Source organism: Poecile atricapillus, chromosome 7 (genome assembly GCF_030490865.1).
Source record: "Poecile atricapillus isolate bPoeAtr1 chromosome 7, bPoeAtr1.hap1, whole genome shotgun sequence".
NCBI classification, from domain to species: domain Eukaryota; kingdom Metazoa; phylum Chordata; class Aves; order Passeriformes; family Paridae; genus Poecile; species Poecile atricapillus.
This window is the reverse complement of record NC_081255.1, coordinates 32,206,309-32,224,492: the sequence shown is the minus strand read 5'-3', so window position 1 is coordinate 32,224,492 and position 18,184 is coordinate 32,206,309. Positions and strand designations below refer to the sequence as shown.

Here is an 18,184-nt window from a genome sequence, read left to right as displayed (position 1 = left end):
ATTACAGAACAAAGGTAAGATGAGGATTATCAGCAAATGGCCAAAAAAAAGAGGAAAGAAACACATCCTTTATCAAGTGACAAAATGAGCTTCATCCCTTTATACTTCTCACATCAAAACCACAGAAATGTTTAATTAGGAACCCACTTGACTAAGTTTTTTCTCAGTGAAGCAGTTCCAGCCTGTGATGGAATTATAATCCATGGTACGGAAAATAAGAGCATATTTAGGGAAACAATCCTTTATAAAGCACAATTATATTACAACTGGCAGCTGGATTACTGAACAACACTAATTTTTATTGTGCCTCAGTGTTTTCATGCCCAAATCATCAAGAAATATAAATGTATTCCATCTTTTTGAGAAGGACAAGACTATAAATTGTCTAAAAGCTGCCCAAAGCTAATGCTGGTTGAGTCTGGCTGCTCCCAGCCCTGGCACTGGGAGGTTTAACATACAAGGGAGTGCACACAGCTGTAAATCCACTCTTCCTGCTCATTCAGGGCCATCACGTGCTGAGAGACCTGGCACAAGAGAAAGCAGAGGTGAAAGAGAGTTCTCTTTATTGGAGACCTGTTCCCCAATGTGCTGTGTAAGCAAAGTGTTCAGTACTTGTGTCACTAAATGATGAATATTTATCACCTATACTGACAGATATTAAAAAATTACTCTTGAATTTAACAGCAAAACATCCATAAGGACTGAGCCTACAGTTTATACTGGATGAAGCCTAAATTCAAATTAAAAATCACCTTACAGGATGAGGCAATGGATATCTAAAGTGTCAGCAGCAATTTAAATAGGCCCCAACCCTGCCTGTGTCATGGGACTGCTCTGTTTGCAGCAGGCTTGAATGAATCCACCCTGGAAAGCTGGGAAATAAAAACCTCTGCTTTTAAACAAAGAGGGTGTACTTTTAGAAAAATAAAACCAGGGGTTATTCTAAATAAATTTAAAAAAACATCATCTGCATTTGTAATGCATTTTCCACCACATTCCATCCTTCAGAACCCCCATTTGGAATTGTCACTAGATCCTGCCCTGCTCTGCAGCAAGGCTCAGCAATCAAATTGTCTCATGGTTAACATGATCCTTAAATCAAGTTTAACAGAAGTTAACCACCAGCAAATCACAGTGTGCACAAGGACTGCAATACATTTATTTCCCTTTCTGATTAGTGCATGCTTGGTCTGTTCTCACAGGCATCAATACATGGGATTAAAAATTGCTAAGTGAAAAAAAAAAAAAAAAAAAAATACAGTCTTTGAGAAAGAGTATTAAAAATCTTAGTGAATGGTGCATGTATAGAATGGACAAGGGAAATAGGCTCATGTATGAAAAATTGGATTATGGATTTTTATAGCAAACTGCACGGGAAGACAGGGATACATCAAGTACATGATCAACTTTGAAATATCAAAAAGTGCATTTGATCTGCTCTGGTCAGAAGATGCCACTGTCCACATGCTCATTATCATGTTAAAAGCCCTACAAAAAGAAAATATAAAGATGTCACCTGATTTTCTCTAAAGTTGGCTAAGCAATAAGAGAACCTTACCATCATGGATTTTGGAGCCACTTCCACAGCAAAAACCATCAGTCCCCTATTGTTTAGGCAGTTCTTACTCTGCTCATTGTTGACATGAATTATCACTTTATTTTCAGACTGCAGGTGAAAAAACATGAAGGAACCATTAGATTTTAGTGGTTAAGAGTCTGTTCTTTGTGTAACAACTGCACACTCATTGGACCTCCTGTGACCTTGCTGTTTTAGGGATGGAAATGCTTTATGGATACCCTGAAGAGGAACAGATACTCTTTGAAGGGTAACAGTTTCAAATGCACCTTAGCACCACTGCCATGGTCAAAAGTCACCACAGACTCATTCTAACAAGACAAAGACTTGTGAAGATACAACGTGGCCTTGTTGAAGCTCACAACACCTGCCTCAGGTTGTCCAGATCCCTCTGTGGAGCTCCCAGCATTCCCACCCAGCTGGGTGAGACCTGCAAACCAAACCCAAGTGGTATAAACAGAGTGGGCAGAGATCTGAAGCAGAGAACATCCAGTTATCTCAGTGCAGCCCTGATCTCTTTCGCTGACATATCCCCAAACATATAAATAACTCTGAAATATCCACCCTAAAGGGCGAAGTGCAAAGCCAAATCCAGAGTTCCAGGAGCCTTAGCATCCAGTCCTAATATTAGTCCCCCAGCCCACCCCCTTTTGCATGGTTGGGAATTTAAAAATACACTTCTTGCTGTGATCTTTTAAGATTTGATGCATCTGAAGTTCAACATCTTACTGTGCTGTGCTTATTTACTCACAGTTCCTGGTATAAAGGAAACTGAAAAGATTCCTTGTGATCTGTGGAAAAAGGTTTAAAATCTCACCTACCACTTCTACATGGATTTACAACTTTCAGCTTGAATTACTAATAAAGCACACCTGGAAGGATAATCAGGTAAAAACTCATCCATAACACACTCCTAAAAATCACTGCTCTTCGACTTTCTTATGGACACTGAAAACATCCAGCAGTGTAAATGCTGTGATCTTTGCTCTTGCTCTAATTGCATTTCCTGCTCTTAGTGTTTGCTTCCTCATATGATGATGATACTGTGTCAAAATATTGAAAAATTGGGATGTGAACACAAAAATATTCAGTTTCTATACAGCAGTTAGAACTGCTTGCCTCATTACAACAATCTGCCCTTTCCACCAACACTGACCCAGGCTCTTCTGAGGTCACCAGGAACACATCAGGCAGTGTTTTTTTTAATGAAACAGACACAAAAACCTGATTTCAGGAAAAGCAATTCTCAAATATGACCCAAGCAAGGAGGAGGAGCAACAACAGACATTAACACAAAGAACAATACAGAATTTTCAGGGCCATACCTTATTTTCAATCACAGAGGTGATTCTGCTGCCAGATCTGTAGGTGTAGATGAAGATGTTCTCAGAGCCATCCAGCACTTTGGCCTCTCCTTTATTAACCACAGACCTGCAGACAGCCCTGCTCAGCTGGGAGCCCCCTGCCTCCAGAGAAATGGCTTTAATTCTGGGTTTGCACCTCTCTGCACTGATGTCAATGACAAAGGGGCAGGCCTGCAGTGAAGAAGATGAGTTTTGGCATCACTCTAGCTGTAGTTCTTCCCCTCAGATTTTCACCCACAGCTCCTAAGTATTTTCATATTTGAACTAGAGTGACCCAGATGTAAATATTTCCCTGAATATGAAATATTATAAACTGTGATCTGTTGCAATATTTTACACCAAATTAAACCCCAGGGCCACTGGCCTTTTTCATGCCATTCCCAGTCCACCTGACATTGCTCAACACAGCAAACTCCTCTTTGGACAGCAAAATGTCCAGGAATTAAAATGGAATCTGAATGTATTCCAGTGTCTGAAACAAACCTGTCACACTGTTGCTGTTTGTGCCACTCCACACAGATTTAACACTTGTGCAATGTTGCATTGAGCACTCTGGGAGTAGCTTGGCTACATTTTACTCCTGGTGTAACAATCAAGGGTTTGTATTTTCTTAGGCACAGACATCAATTCCTTTCTAAAAGCTGTTGGAATCCACCATGACTTCTCAAGTTCTGTCTCAGTACTCCCAAAACATCAATCTTAAATTATTTGAAACCAAGGAATTAAAGAGTTAAGTGAGAGACACGAGTTAACAGCTGGAGAATTTTAGATTAATTACTGAAGCATTTGAGAGCTGTGCTGTCCTTTGGAAAGCAAAGGCTGGAGCCAGAAACCACAGCTGGAACGAGGCACAAAACACCTTCCTGAAATTCCTAACTGGAGAAAAACCTCCCCAAAATGCTCTTTCTTGGAGGAGGGCTCTCTCTTGTGGCTGAAATGCAGAAAAACAGCCTTGCAGGGACTGCCAACCACAAGTCAGAGGAAAAGGAGCCCATCCTTAAATCCCTCAGCACCATCCCAAAATTCTCACTCAGAGACAACTGATATCTCTGATACTGGCCATTTTTAGGTCTTTATATATTTTATATACTGACTACACTGACCTGCTTCACAAAGTTAAATCATATTATCAGACTGTGATCCTAAAGATCTGCTTTTCCTGAGAATTAAATTATTTAGTTATGTGTATATTTAATGCTTTGATTTTTCTTAATGTTTTTCTCTTCATAGGAGATTCTCTTTCTTTAGAAAGAATTATTAACATGAGAAATATGTAATATGTATTTCAGAATATAAAAATAAATAGAGTAAAAAAAAAATAAAATCTGTCAATGCACAGAAACATCAGAGAAATAATCCCTGGTCCTGCAAAGTAAAAAATGTGTGACCTAAACCCAAAAATTTTAATGAAGCATTAAAATTTTATGTTGAACCTCTTCAGAACCTGTTGTAAATAGCAACAATAACAGAAATGGTTATGTCTGGAAACTAGGAATTCTGAATCACGTGGAAAAAAATTATCTTTATCCATTTCTATTGAGGTTTGGGCCACAAAAAATTACTTTTTTAAGGTGAAAAAGACCTGTTTTTTCTAAATTTGTTGACAGGTCACAGTTTACCATCCTCATCCTCCTATCACTCCCCACCAACACAGTGCACGGATTCTTTCAACAGACACAACCCAAAATTCCTTCCTCTATAACCCCATGAAATCCTGTCTTTCTCTAGAGCAAAGGAGAATTTCTTTTTTCCAAAGATCCAGGTGCTGTCCTAAGAATCAGGACAATGACAGTGGAAGCCCTGGATGGTGGCAGTGGCTCCCTGCCCTCCTGCAGACAGTTTGTGGCAGACACAAAGATGGCAGCAGTTAAATGTGCAGGATTTTTGCTCTGTGCCTCTCCTACCTCTGTCATTTCTAAGGCTTTGTTGTAGCCCAGGGACAACAAAGTGACCCAAAGGTCCCAAGGATCCCCATCCCGGTCATTGGCTTCCATAAGATTCAAATCCAGAAATCCTTGTCTTGTTAGTTCATTCTTCTTCATCTCAAAATTCTCTGTTTCAAAGGAACAAAAACAGGACTTCAAAATCTGTTCTCTCTGCAAACACCTTCCTCCTTCCAAAGCCAAAATCCCCCTCCTGTTAACAAGGTTGAAAAGATGGAGCCAACTTAGACCCTCAAGATTTCCAAGATTATTTGGGAATGTCCTTGACCAGACATGTGATGGTTGCAGGCAGAGCTCCCTTGTGGATTTGGGATAATGCCTACTAACAGCTGGCTCCTTGGATAACCCCAAAAAAGTGGGAGATTTCAAAACAAAAATACTTCATATTGATTCTTTTTTTCCTAAAAGTTTGTGGCTGAGCTTTGCAGAATGGGGTATTTTAGGAATGGGAAATGAAAGCCAGCTGGAGCCAACACCTTGAAATGCTTCAGGTCCTTGATACAGAAATGATTTACTTAGTTCCTAAAAAGCAATAAAATTCCAGTAATCCTAACACCCCTCTCTAGAGAGAATATCATAGATCCACCACTCTCATGTCAGCAAACACATAATTGAAATGTCCTCGTGTCAGGGACTTTTAAAAATGGTTTTCTCATCTTCATAACAATGCTAAATCTTTACTATATATTATTAAAAAGGGATTACCAATTTAATAAATCTATCCAAGGGTACAGATGCTGTAATAAATGGCTTGAACTTTGGTGTCAAGATTGATGATATTCGTGTGAACCCTTCCACTGATTGATGACCTGGTGAAACATTCCCCAGCTTCTCCTCTTTCCTCTCATATTTATTCACACATTTCCACCCCTCCCACTTGTATCACCCTGACAAAGCCATCAAGTGTGGAAAAGCACATCCAGGGATGAAACAGAGGAGAAAGTCAGTTCTAGAAATGTATTTTTGTAGGAGTTTTCCATCAGTTAGGAAAAATTCTGATACCTCAGAGTGTTTTGGGAAGAGATAATTAACAGGGCTTGGCAGATTTAAAGTATTTTAGCCAATGTGCTACAGCCTCCAGAGGAATTATGTCAAACATGATATGGATTTTATAAAAGGAGACACTGGCAACCCACAAAAACTCTGGCTGCCAATTTAGAGACCAATTAAATGTCCCTCTCCACACTTTGTCAGATGAAAAAAAGCAGCACCAGCCCAAGCTGCACAAAGGAGATGGATTAAACAAATACCTGTGACAGTTTCCTTCCCCATATGATCCAGGATTACAAACCCTGTAGGTTTTGGCAGCTACAAAACAATTAGGAAGGGGAAGAACTTTCTCAGCAGAAGGTCAGTGGCACACACAGCAGAATGAAGCAAAGCAAAGGAGAGGAGACTGGAAAAAAAGAAAAAGAGAGGAGGAAGAGAACAAGATCTACACATGTTCTTGGAACAGGTACAGAATACCCACTTCTAGCCAGCTTGGAAGTTTATTGATAGCCCTAATTAGCTGTACCACAGTAATGAACTTACCCTTACACACTGCCCAGGCTTCCTGATCACACTTCTCCCCACTAGTCCTCAGCTCAAAGAAGTTGTATTCCTCCAGACTCAGGAGGCCATTCCCATCCAAATCAATTGTTTCAAATATATCCAACAAAGTAGCTCTGAGGGATGAAAAAGGCCAAACTGTTTCCAAAGCTTCCATTTCCTTTTACTGTCTCATAATACTGCCAAGTTCTGTTCAGTCTGAGATTACTCTGTACAAACAGAATAATTCTGTACTTTGGGAACATCCAGATTTAAAAAGCTGCATTCTAGATGGGAAAGAGATTTTTATTCTTATGTTTGGGACTAAAACTCACCGGAATTCTCTGGTGAGAGCCAGCTCTCCATCTTCATCCCTCCACACCAGTTCTGCTTCTCCAGTAATTTGGGTTTTTACCTTTCTCAGCCTGCAGCCAGTTGTGAAAGGGAGCAGCCAGTAAACTCCAGCTCCAAGCTCCCCTCTCCAGCCAAACACCTGCTCTTAAAGAAAGACAGAAAAGTTTGTAAGAACTTCTCAAATGATGCCTTTCTTTGTTGCAAGCAACATTCATACAAAAGTGATTAAGTACTTGAAAACACTGGGAATGCTGGGTTCTCTCCTTAAAAAAAAATATAAAAAAAAATAAATAAAAAACATTGAATCTCTTAGAATAAAAGTTAGAAAAACAGACAGGAAAGAGATGAGGGAAGAAGGGGAAAATAAGTTAATGCTCTCTTATTTTTGCCACAGGAAAATAATATTCTGTGTATTGTGAAGTTCAAATAGCAAGGAGAAAGAAAATTAAAGGAAATTTAAACAGATTTTGCCTTGGATATTTTGTGTTTGAAGGCATAGAAACAGAACTGAGTTTTTACAGAGTAGCTGTAAATATAGCCAGCAACTCAGCAGTTCTGGGTACAGCTGGAATTCCTTCCAAACACATGGAATTCACACCTCCAGCATTAACACACAGAGTAAAAAATAACAATGAAAATAGGAATACACCAAGAATCTCTAACCTCTTTGTTTTGGAGTTCAGTAAAGCTCACAAGCTGTAGATTCTCTTGGGTTTCATTTTCCTTCAGAATAAACAAAGCTGTATCCACTGACAACCAGTGACAAGATTTTCCTAAAAAGAAAAATATCCCCCCAAAAATGCTTAATAATGGCCCAAAATTGGTTTTCTTTGCATCTGAAAATAAATATTCCCATGGTTTTTACTGATCCCTGCTGATGACAAATGGAAAAAAAATCTGTTCTACGCTATTGGGAGTTTCTTCCTGTTTAGGCTAAACAAATAAATTGTTCCAAGCCTTGTGATTGTCTTGCAGATAATTAACAATTTTATCATCAAGAATTATTGCTAAAATAGTTCTATCATTAAGGCTCAAGAATATCAAGGAATGGTTACACACCACACAAATTTCTTAAAGAAAAAAAAGCCAGCCCAGGTGACTTTATAACAATTTTGGGTTTTAAATGCTCCTGTTTTACAGGATTAAAAAGGGAATATTCTACTAGGGGAAAAAAAATCATTCCAATGCAGCAACTGGATGAAGCCCTGTGGTAAATCTCCAAGCCCCCACCTCTTTTTAAGAAGAAAATTAAAAGCAAACACACTCACCTTCTGCCTGGGGAACAGTGAAAGGTTTGATGGTGACACAAACTGCAGATCTTTGGGGTAAGTGCAGCCTGTACTTGTGGCTGATGATTTCCCCATCTTCCTCCAGGTAGAAGCAGCCTTTGGATTGTGCACAGTGCCACTCCTGGAAAACAAGAAAATATTAAGTGTTTATTTCATTTTGGATGAAGATTTGATTATTTAATGAGCCCTGAATAAAACACACCATGAGATACAGCATCAATATACTTTTATTTTAAAAAAAGAGTCCCAAATAGTCCTTTTTGTAGACAATTTTTGAAAAGAAACAGTGCTTCACTTGTGAAAATTCCTGAGAAGCACAGAGATTACCCCAATGCTCCTACAGCTGAAAATTAAATTGGAATTGCCATGAAGATTCTGATAATTTTATTTGCCAACAGCTGACAGCATGGATCAATTTAAATACAATTATTATATACTTTGCAGCTCCCTCTCTGCTGTTCTTTAGAGGTTTGCATTTTTTAAAAAAATTAAGATTTTTCTAAGGAAGTTCTAAAAGGCTTTCAAAGTAAATTTGCTGTGGAAAAGACAAAGTCTAATTAAGTTATTTAAAATAAAGTGGGATGTCCAATCCCTGGCAGGCACTGCTATCCAAGTCCCTCTCCTCCTATAATTTCTCATAATCTTTTCATCGTGGGCACAACCTGCTGGGGAAGTTTTTAGGGATAATCATTAAGGAAGTGCAGCTATTCCTGGACCATGGAGCCAGAGATCAGCCTCTGGCCAACTTTTATGGAGCAGAATAAACCTAATTAACAAATCCATCCAATAATTTTATATTCATCTTTATCCATTAAACCGGATTTCGGTGACAGGACAAAGAAAAAGGGGACCAATCATAAAAAATAATTAAGAAAAAAGTGATCAGAGACAAAATATTCTTGGGATTTAATGGTGAGGGTTGAAGATGGAGCAACAGCTGGGGTTGTGTCAGTCAAAAAGTGGATAATGGGAGCTGGGATTAACATAAACCAGTGAGAGAATTCCAACATGGAGTTCAGCCTCTTGGATCATTTCCACTGCTATTCCTAAACTGTTTATTCCAACACTTCCATGACTCCTGACTTTATCTAAATGGAAATTTTAAAAATGGGTATTTTTTTCTTAAAATTTGACACATCTGAAACAACTAGTTGTTTGATTCAAGCTTGATGCCTGCCAAAACTGCTGGACAAAAATCTTATCTTTATCCTTTCCTTTCGGGAAATCAAATCCTGTTACTCTGGCAGAGAGCATAAAGTGGTGCTATAAGTCTTAAATTATCAAAGTTCCAAACAGGTATGGAAAACTGGGACACTAAAAGAGGATTTTCTGATTGGATTTTCCTCTGTCACTTCAAAGCAGAACAGAAGTTGTTGGATAATAGCTGAAGTGGGAAATGTTTGTGTTAGAAATGTTAATTGGAAAGAAATGTTAGGCACTACCTGCTGCTGGTCACTGCCACTGAAATTTAATATTGAAAATATCTACCCATTGATGCATAATTCCTAATAAAAAGCAATGATTGAAAGGAATTTTCTAAGGGTTTTTAATTTTAGACATTTCATGTTCTGGCTTTCACTGTTTTCCTCTGTCAGAAATGTAAAGTTGGTGTTGCTCCAACATCCTGAAGGCAATATTTCCCTACTTAAATAAAAAGACAGGTGAACAGCAAAAAAAAATAAAACAAAATTCTTGGATATGAGATGAATAAAAAGAATTTTTGGGTGATGGATTCTGATTCATACGACAAATAAATCCCTGGGTATTTATTCATTGATTCTGGTAGAATGAAATGAACTTTAAAAAATTAACAGTTCTACTTACTTATACCTTTCCATGTTGATTGATTTTAGTTTTTGGATGATGCCAAGCAATACTAATCAATATCTTTTTTTTTTTTTCAGTCAGTTTTTACTGGCTTGTGGAAAGAAAAAAGAATCCAATCTTGGGGAAGTGTGTGCTGGTTTTCTACACCCCACATCACATTTGAACAAGGTGAAATTGCAGGTTAAATTGCACAGAGGTCCAGCTACCTAAACAGACTGCACAAAATCCCTGGGAGATGATGTTTTGAAATTTTAATATAGAACAAATGTCACTGTATAGCAATGGGGAAGATATAAAGGACTTCAGAGTTCAATAACAAATCCAGAGTTGTTATTTGAAACAAAAATGCAGCTCCTGAGGACAATCAGTTCAGTTTCCCAGCAGCAGTTACACTGTGTGGTCAGAACCATTTTTTCCCTTTTATACAGGAGTCTCCAGGTGCACATTTTTAATGTATCCCAGCAGTTCCCAGTTAATGTTTTATATTTCTACAGCTATTATTTTTCTGTTGAAAGAAAACTAGTAAAGGTTCAGTCCAGAAAGGAAAAACAAAGGGAAAAAGATCAATATTAACACTCTACAAATATTGACTTAGCAAAGTGACTTTGTTGTCTCTCTCCCCCAGGAATTTATATTGAATGAGTGATTTATTTAAAAGAAAATACTGATAGAACATATTAGTCTAACTAAAAATCAATATTTTCAGGTTACAGCATCTATTTACCAAGCAATGCCCAAGAAACTAAACATGCTCATAGATCTGTTATTTATTTCCAATTACCTTTCATGCAAAGGTTTATGATACACAATCTTTCAGACTACTTAAGCATTTAAAGTTCTCACCAACCTAATAAATTATTCAATTTTGAATTTCTCAAGAAGTCATTAACTGTTTTCTCCAACAGTGGTTTCATTTATAAAAAACACATTTTGTTCTATTAAACCTTCACACCTGAAAAATTATTTCCAATAACTTGTTGTCAGCAAAACCAACAGTATATAAAAATGTTGATAATAATATGTACCAAGAAAGCTCTCAGTAGTTTATAGCTGCCCTTGACAAACTGTTAATAAAACATAAGACACCATTTTTCTCTGATTTTTAGCTTCTTTAAAATGCAGTAACACAGGTGCCTAGAGGAAAACACCATCATTTCAGTGTGATACCTTCATTGTGTCAGGCTCAATAATTAGCTTTGTGTTCCTGCTGCTGCTGGCACCCACAGTCACAGTGGTGGAGGTGGAAGCTTTGCTGCTTTGAGCTGATGAAGGTCTTGAAGGAGCTCTGCTGTCACCTATAAACAGAGATATTTAATTACAGTTACATTATTGCAACCCTCTCCTAGTGCTATTTATCATAAACCTTGCATTTAGAAGCACAAAGAAAACTGGATGACAAGAACTCCATCAGAGAACTTCCCTGCATCACTCTTGTGTCATTTTTACACCTCTTTGATTTGAAGCAACTTGGAACAGCACAAAGCACATCCCAAAATTTCATACTTGATGCCTCTGCAGTCTGTTCCCTGTGGAATTTTTCCAATTAGGGAAGGTTTTGAAGTATCTTTGTAACTCAGGAAGGACATGAAACTGTCAACAACTTAATAATTGTGCTTGAAAAGCAGTCTCAATATTTGAAACAAACACACAGCTTATTGAGAAATGTTTAAGGTTTCATCTCTGATCTAGGAAGGAAATAAATAATTTGCCTATATTGCAACACCTGAGCATTCATTTTCTCTCTTTCCTCTGGACTGTGTCACATGAAAATCAACAAAATGCACTCTTAGGAATTGGAGAGCTTCACAGCTGCAGCCATTTGAACATATTTTACTGACACATTGATGTGATTGCCACAGCAGAAATCATATTCATCAAGAAAATCTTCAATAATCTGAGAAAAATTGAAAAATTAAACAAAAACTCAACAGCTCATTGAGCCAGAGCTTCATCTCCAACAGAAAGAAAACATAAAATATAAGAACTATAAATACCTTTGGCCAATTTGTGATCAGTTTTCCTGGAGACCCTCGGGGATGCTTTTGACACTGGCAGTGTGATCCCATGGGAGAAATGTTCAGTTTGATTCCCAAAGTGCTGCTGCCTCAGTCGAGGGTCAGTTTCCAGCCTGTCCCTTGCAGCTTTGCAGCACTGCTCACTGGTGGTCAGGTACAGCTCACAGAACTGGAGAGACAAAAAGAGTATTTCACTTATTTCAAGTTACATTTCTCAAAAGGCTCTAAGGAGAAAAATGGAGGATTAGCAAGGAAAGCACAGCTCAGCAGATGGAATGTATTTCCTCTTCAAGACCAATATAATTTGAATTTTCATTAATTAGAATAACCACTCAAGTACCACACTAAAATGCAGCCATGATTCAACAAGGAGGTCCAAATATTGAACAAAAATTACTTGTGACTTTCAGCTCTTCCTTTCTAGATACTGGAAGACTGATTTTAAAGGCTTCTTACTAGTTTTTCTCCTATGAAACCATATTTATGTACAAATCTCTGTGGGCTGTTTATTCAGTCTCAAATTTAGAATCCTGGGGTAAGGTCATCACTAAAGCTCATACAAGAACAAATATCACTCTTAGCCATACCTTGCTGTAGTCAAGTTTGCCACTGCAGTTAAAATCAGCTTGTTTAGTAATGCTGGTTACTTCCTCCCAGGTCATTTTATCACCTCTCTGCAAGAAAAAAACAGCTCAGTTTGGGTTCTTAATCAAGAATCCTGCTTGCCTACAGCACAAGTTTTATGAACAAAGGATGAATCCTTAAATATTCTTTCAGAGAAGCTTATCTTGCAATAGATTTCAACAGATTTTTATTTGAATCATGAAAACAGAGGTTAAAATCATTAAAAATTATGTCTTTACAATGCTACTAAATATCAAAGAGATCAATTGTTTCAGGTTACGAAATTCTGTGGTATCTTCTGGAAACCCACCATGAAAATCTTCCATGAAATGGGGAATCCCGGCTCTCAGAACCATCTAATTTCCAAAACCTCTACTAATTCAAGATGGATAATTAAGTTTCTAGTAATACTTACTGTTGTAAGAATTTTAAAAAGTTCATCATGTAAAATATATCCAGACTTATCTGTGTCTATTTTTCCAAATGCTTCCAGTAGTTCATTTTTTGTAGCTGGCTTTTCTTTTTTTAAAATAGCACAAAAATCATCAAAATTCAGTGAAGTTGTTTGTGAAGTCCAGTATTTGTTAATAGTCTTCTGAGAAGGATTTCTTCCAGCTTGTTGAAGTGCTAAACAATAAAACATAATATTAAATATATACTCCAGCTGTTAGGAAAGGAGTTTTCTCCAAACATCCTTGAGTCACTTCCCATGTTCAGATTTTTTTAAAGCCAAATCACCCCAAGAGAAAAGTGGGTCTGAAGGACAGTTTTGGTTATGATCTTAATCAAAATATCCATGAACTCAAAGACAGTCTCAAGTGTAAAATTCAACTTATATCCAGTATCTTAATATCAAGAGCATATTATTTTTAAGTCTGCATGTTATTAGATCCTACTTCTACTAAGACCAGCATCATCTTTTCCTCTTTTCATCATCTTTTCTTTGCCAAGAACTGAGATCTAGAGTAGAATTTACCTGAGACAATATTTTATGTCATGCCTGTACCTTTGAATATATCAATTCAAATTATACAACATGAATTTTAAAGAAAAAATGATACCACCAGACAGCCAATGGCACACATGCAACCAGTGCCATGGGTGTTACACCTGGCATTCTCCAAAATGAATTTGCTGGATCTATTTGCCTCTTCAAGGTCTTTACTGAAAAATCCTTTCAGTTTTCAGTGTGATGAAGGTATTATGTTAAGTGGAAATTAAATTCACAGTCTATCTGAAATGAGAGGGATGCTTTTTATATCTTCCCAAAGAATTTTTTAGGGAAGCACAGGAGATCCTCCATCTCTACCTGGGCTGGCATTTGATTTTGAGCCAGCTGAGCAGTGCCCAAGCCTGTGCTGGGAACTGCTGAGGAACATCTGTGAAATGAGGCGGTGGCATCGTGACAATGCTCAGTGGGAGCTGTGTCACCAGCAAAGCAACAACCAACCAAGCCAGGCTCTTCTCTTGTTAATCCCTGCCTCAGTGCCAAGCACTAAATAAAGATTTGTGCCCTGCCACCTCTGCTGGAGGAGCCAGAACAGAGCAGGGCTCACATCTTTATGGGAGCCATGCCTGGGCACGGAGCAACGGTTTGGGAATCTCAATGTCAAGGGCAGCCAGGGAAGGAAGGGCAGTGACTCTGTGGGTTTGTTTCCATGGATAGGAGAGTTCTCTGGAATGTCAGTGCAGCACATTATTATATTTGACAGATATCCTTCAAATATACAATCCTTAATTTTATATCTCCAGGGAGATCAGCACTTGCCATTCCCTATGTGCCTCCCAATTCATATTTGTGAAAGTTCAATCAGACTGTACCTTTTATTTATATTTCTTTATAGTCTGAGTCTGCTAAATCACTCCAGTAATATTACCACAGACAGGAAATGAAGCTACTATTTGAGGATAAGCAGAACTCCTACAAATAAAATTTCACAAGGCCAATCTCTCAGTGAGCACTTTATTTTGGAATATCAGCCAAACTTCATGAAGCAAGAGATGCTTAAACATTGGCACCACTCCTTTGAGAAATGCCAGTATTGACTTCAGATGAAATATGAGCCTTTAACTCTTCAGTTCTTACAAATAAATTCTGAAATATCTCTGAAAAGATTGAGAGTCTAAACAACTAACTGCCCTCTCTAAGTTGACCTTGAAAGCAAAATGCCCAAACACTTGCTGTGGAGCCAAGTGCCATATGGATAAAGCTGAAAGCCAAAGTATTTATTAGAGAGATGACATTTATTCACACTACCCCTCTATTAAAATCCAGATTATCCCAAACTATCATTAGGATGTCACAAGCTGTAGGAATATGCTGGTTAATGGGTGGAATTTCACGTTCTGGTGTAAGGAAAGAAGCTACAATCAGTGCACTCAGCTTTTACAGTGGTGGTTTCCATGAAAAACCTTTTTAAAAAGAAGAAAAATGCTCTAAGAAAAAAGAAACTCACCACCCAAACTGAGCACACAATCCTACAACTCCAAGAAACTGCAAAGCTGGAATTGTATTTGCTTGAGAAATTTTATCTGGCATAGTGAAACCTCCTTCAAAACTGAGGTTATTTATCACTCAGTCTTACCTTACTCTTTCCTTATCTTACCTGCTCACTAAGATATATTATTAAGAAACCAACTTCCATTTTTCAGGTCAATTTTTCTTACTTCCCTTTGAAATTCCTGAAGTTTTCAAAACAAAGCCCCACAGCTTTCAGTTTCTACCAACAGCCTTATTTAGTGCAGCTGAAACAGTCAGAGATATTTTTTTTCTGTTGTACTGCTGACACCACCACCACTTATATACAAATATAGTCTGGACAGAAAAATGAGAATTTTATATTCCAGTCTATGAAAGTGTAATTCAGGAGGAGTTGAGATAAGGAGTAAGAATTCTTATGGAACACCAGTTATGGTGGATTTTGTGCCAGGGCAATGGCCCACTCTGAACTGAACTGAGACCTTTCCTACTGGTGATTTAAAAATAAAATCTGTAATACAATAATTACAATAAAATGCCCTAATAATAATAATAATAATAATAATTACAATAAAATGCCTCTGTCTGGCATTCCCACTTCCACCAGGCATCCAAAACTACTCTCAATTCCTTAAAGCAGTTACTGAGTTTATGCACAGGGATACTCCCACTGCAATCATCCCATGTAAGAGTTAGAGGGGAAAAAGACCCAATTATTACCTAAACTGAGCTGTTCTTTTGATTTAATATTTTCTAAGCTGCTTTTAAAGACAGTCAGATAAGCTGCTCTGCAGTTCATGTAAAAAATGGCTTCTTTTGCATGCTGGGACTTCTTCCCTTGGGAATTTTCCGAGTGTGTGGCTTTCTGATTCCCAGGAGTGCTGGCCATCCTGTGAGGGATGAAACTCCAGTTAGAATCTGTAACTGCCTCAATAATGCCTCTGTTTGTCCTCTGAAACACAGACTGGCCCTAATTATCCAAACATCCAGGTCATACCCTTTCTGTTCTCTAAATCTGGGATGGGAATAATTATCTGCACTTGTAGGTAAACACCATGAGATCCACAAGCAGAAAGAGTTTGAGCACTATGTGTTATTCACAGTTTACCTTTCATTGGCAGTAAAAAGTTTAATTTTACTGTATTTTATATAGTTGCAGACATTTGATATTACAAGTATTATATAAACATTATGTAGTCTTGATATTTGAAAGCACAAAACCACATTTTTATGTTATCTGTGAAACAAGGCTTTGCCATCCATGTTTTCTCTTTTTACTCTTGTAACTCAACAAAACATATGGTTAATAATAGAACTGGTCAAAATTGGAGCCCTTAATCTCAAAAAAATGCCAGGTTAAGCACAGAATTCTACTTCTTAGAGTTACCTAAATATAAATAATAGAAATAAATGTGCAATAAAACTTTAAAAATAAGCATGCATAAAACTTTGAGAAACTCAGGCCTTTTAAGTCCAAGGCCCATACAATTATAAATGAATGGAAGAAAACAGAAACACACTTTTTTCCTCAATTATTAAAGCTACTCAAAGCAGTAACTAATGCTGTTTGCTCAGCAGTGGTCAGCAAACTCTGACAGCAGCTTTCTGCTTCCACCAGGGGTGATTAAGGTCTTTAGAAGGCCATCACAAAGGGACACTAAATCCTGTTGTGCTGTTGATTTAACAGCCTCTTGTATTATTTTGCCCAATGTTGACTTCAGGAAATATATTCCAGTACAATAAATGGAATATCTCAAGTTCAGCAACAAGACAACATCGTCCCGGGGTCCCCTTCAGGACTCATTGGAGTTTTACTCAGGAGGCCTCAATCTCTGGCACCTTGTTGAGTTATACGGGTCTTTCCCACTTGGGAAAGGCAGATAATAATTGCTTATCAAGGATGAAGTACCCAATTTGTAACACCCTGACACTTTAATATTACACAGGCAGCAGAAGGACCCCACAGGGACCCCCTGGCACAGCCTGGCTCCTGCAAACGGGTGTCACTATAATTAAGCACCAGTGTTACACACATGGAATGGGACTGGGGGGAAAGGCAAGAAGGAGAAGAAGAATAAATGTTAATTTTCCAGTAACCAGTTTAGAAAATGTCAACTCTTGTTTGTACTCCTTGGACTTCCCATTACTGTGATATTTCTTATGTGGGCCAGGAAGTGCTGCCAATCCATCGCTGGGAAATCCAGTGAGCAATGGCTTAGTGACAGCACTGCCAGCAGCCCCATGGCTTAGGCTGGGACATTTTCACTGGATAAATGACACTTTAGAAAAATAGACAGAGGGGAGCAATCCAGCCCAGGCTTCCAAACAAGGAGAGAGTAGGTTTAGAGACCAGGAAGAAATTCCTCCCTGGGAAGGTGGAGAGGCCCTGGCACAGGTGCCCAGAGAAGCTGCGGCTGCCCCTGGATCCCTGGCAGTGTCTAAGGCCAGGTTGGACGGGGCTTGGAGCAACCTGGGACAGTGGAAGGTGTCCCTGCCCATGGGTGGAACTGGATGAGCTTTAAAGTCCCTTCCAACCCCAACCTGCGTCGTGTTCTCAGCCCAGAGCACTGTGGGCCATGTCCAGCCCTTCCTTGGACACCTCCAGGGATGGGGACTCCACTCCTCCCTAGGCAGCCCCTTCCATTGTCTAATCACCCTTTCTGTGAAGAAATTCCTCCTAATTCCCAAAGTCAGACCCTCCACGGCAACACTGACCTTCATGTCCCAGGTTCATCCACACAGAGCCCACATTGGCACAGGGAAGCTCTGCCCTGCTCCGGCCTCGTCCACCTGAAACGGGGAAACCTTTCCCGCATGGATCTCCTCACCTCCCTCCCTAGTGGGCACAGTGGGCCACACACCGTAAAACGACAACAACAACAAAAACCACATTACAATCCCCCTCCCCCGGCCCTGAGGGGAATCCGCCCTCCCTCAGCCCTGCTCGGCGGTCCCTGAGGGACTCCTGAGGCGCGTTTGGCCGCCCCGAACCCGCCGCCCGAACATCACCGGCCCCGGCCCGGCTCCTACCGCGCACAGCGGGACCCGACGAGCCCACACCGACACCGGTCTCGATCTCGGTCTCAGTCCCGGCGGTCTCGATCTCGGTGGTCTCGGTCTCGGCCCCGTACCCCTGCCGGGCTCCTCAGCCCCGCCCCGGCCCGGCCCGCCCTCGGCGCCGTT

The 18,184-nt window shown here is 39.2% G+C and overlaps 1 protein-coding gene across 5 annotated transcripts; it reads right to left on the bottom strand.

Annotated features, from left to right (window-relative positions):
• Nucleotides 1-274: 274 nt before the first annotated feature.
• EFCAB7 (EF-hand calcium binding domain 7) lies at nucleotides 275-18,152 on the bottom strand. Of its 5 annotated transcripts, none has more exons than XM_058843059.1 (15): nucleotides 18,032-18,152; nucleotides 17,717-17,791; nucleotides 15,722-15,891; nucleotides 12,938-13,149; nucleotides 12,486-12,572; nucleotides 11,878-12,067; nucleotides 11,051-11,178; nucleotides 8,036-8,177; nucleotides 7,431-7,540; nucleotides 6,749-6,906; nucleotides 6,417-6,550; nucleotides 4,845-4,993; nucleotides 2,902-3,111; nucleotides 1,559-1,666; nucleotides 275-524 (listed from the first exon to the last, which is right to left on the bottom strand). In XM_058843059.1, the coding sequence occupies exons 3-15, from the start codon at nucleotides 15,888-15,890 to the stop codon at nucleotides 450-452; spliced, it is 1,872 nt and encodes a 623-aa protein (XP_058699042.1). In that variant the 5' UTR covers nucleotide 15,891; nucleotides 17,717-17,791; nucleotides 18,032-18,152; the 3' UTR covers nucleotides 275-449. The 5 variants fall into 5 exon arrangements, with proteins under 5 accessions (XP_058699042.1, XP_058699047.1, XP_058699044.1 ...); XM_058843064.1 differs by having other exon boundaries at nucleotides 8,036-8,174; XM_058843061.1 differs by having other exon boundaries at nucleotides 17,717-17,837; nucleotides 18,032-18,084.
• Nucleotides 18,153-18,184: the final 32 nt, after the last annotated feature.

What these genes read in the sequence shown, in the direction of transcription:
- EFCAB7 (XM_058843059.1), bottom strand. Translation starts at nt 15,890, where the DNA reads ATGGCCAGCACTCCTGGGAATCAGAAAGCCACACACTCGGAAAATTCC. An exon ending in TGATCACAAATTGGCCAAAG is followed by an intron (nt 11,179 to 11,877) that starts GTATTTATAGTT and finishes CTCTGTTTATAG; the next exon opens with GTGACAGCAGAGCTCCTTCA. An exon ending in GCTCTCACCAGAGAATTCCG is followed by an intron (nt 6,551 to 6,748) that starts GTGAGTTTTAGT and finishes TTCATCCCTCAG; the next exon opens with AGCTACTTTGTTGGATATAT.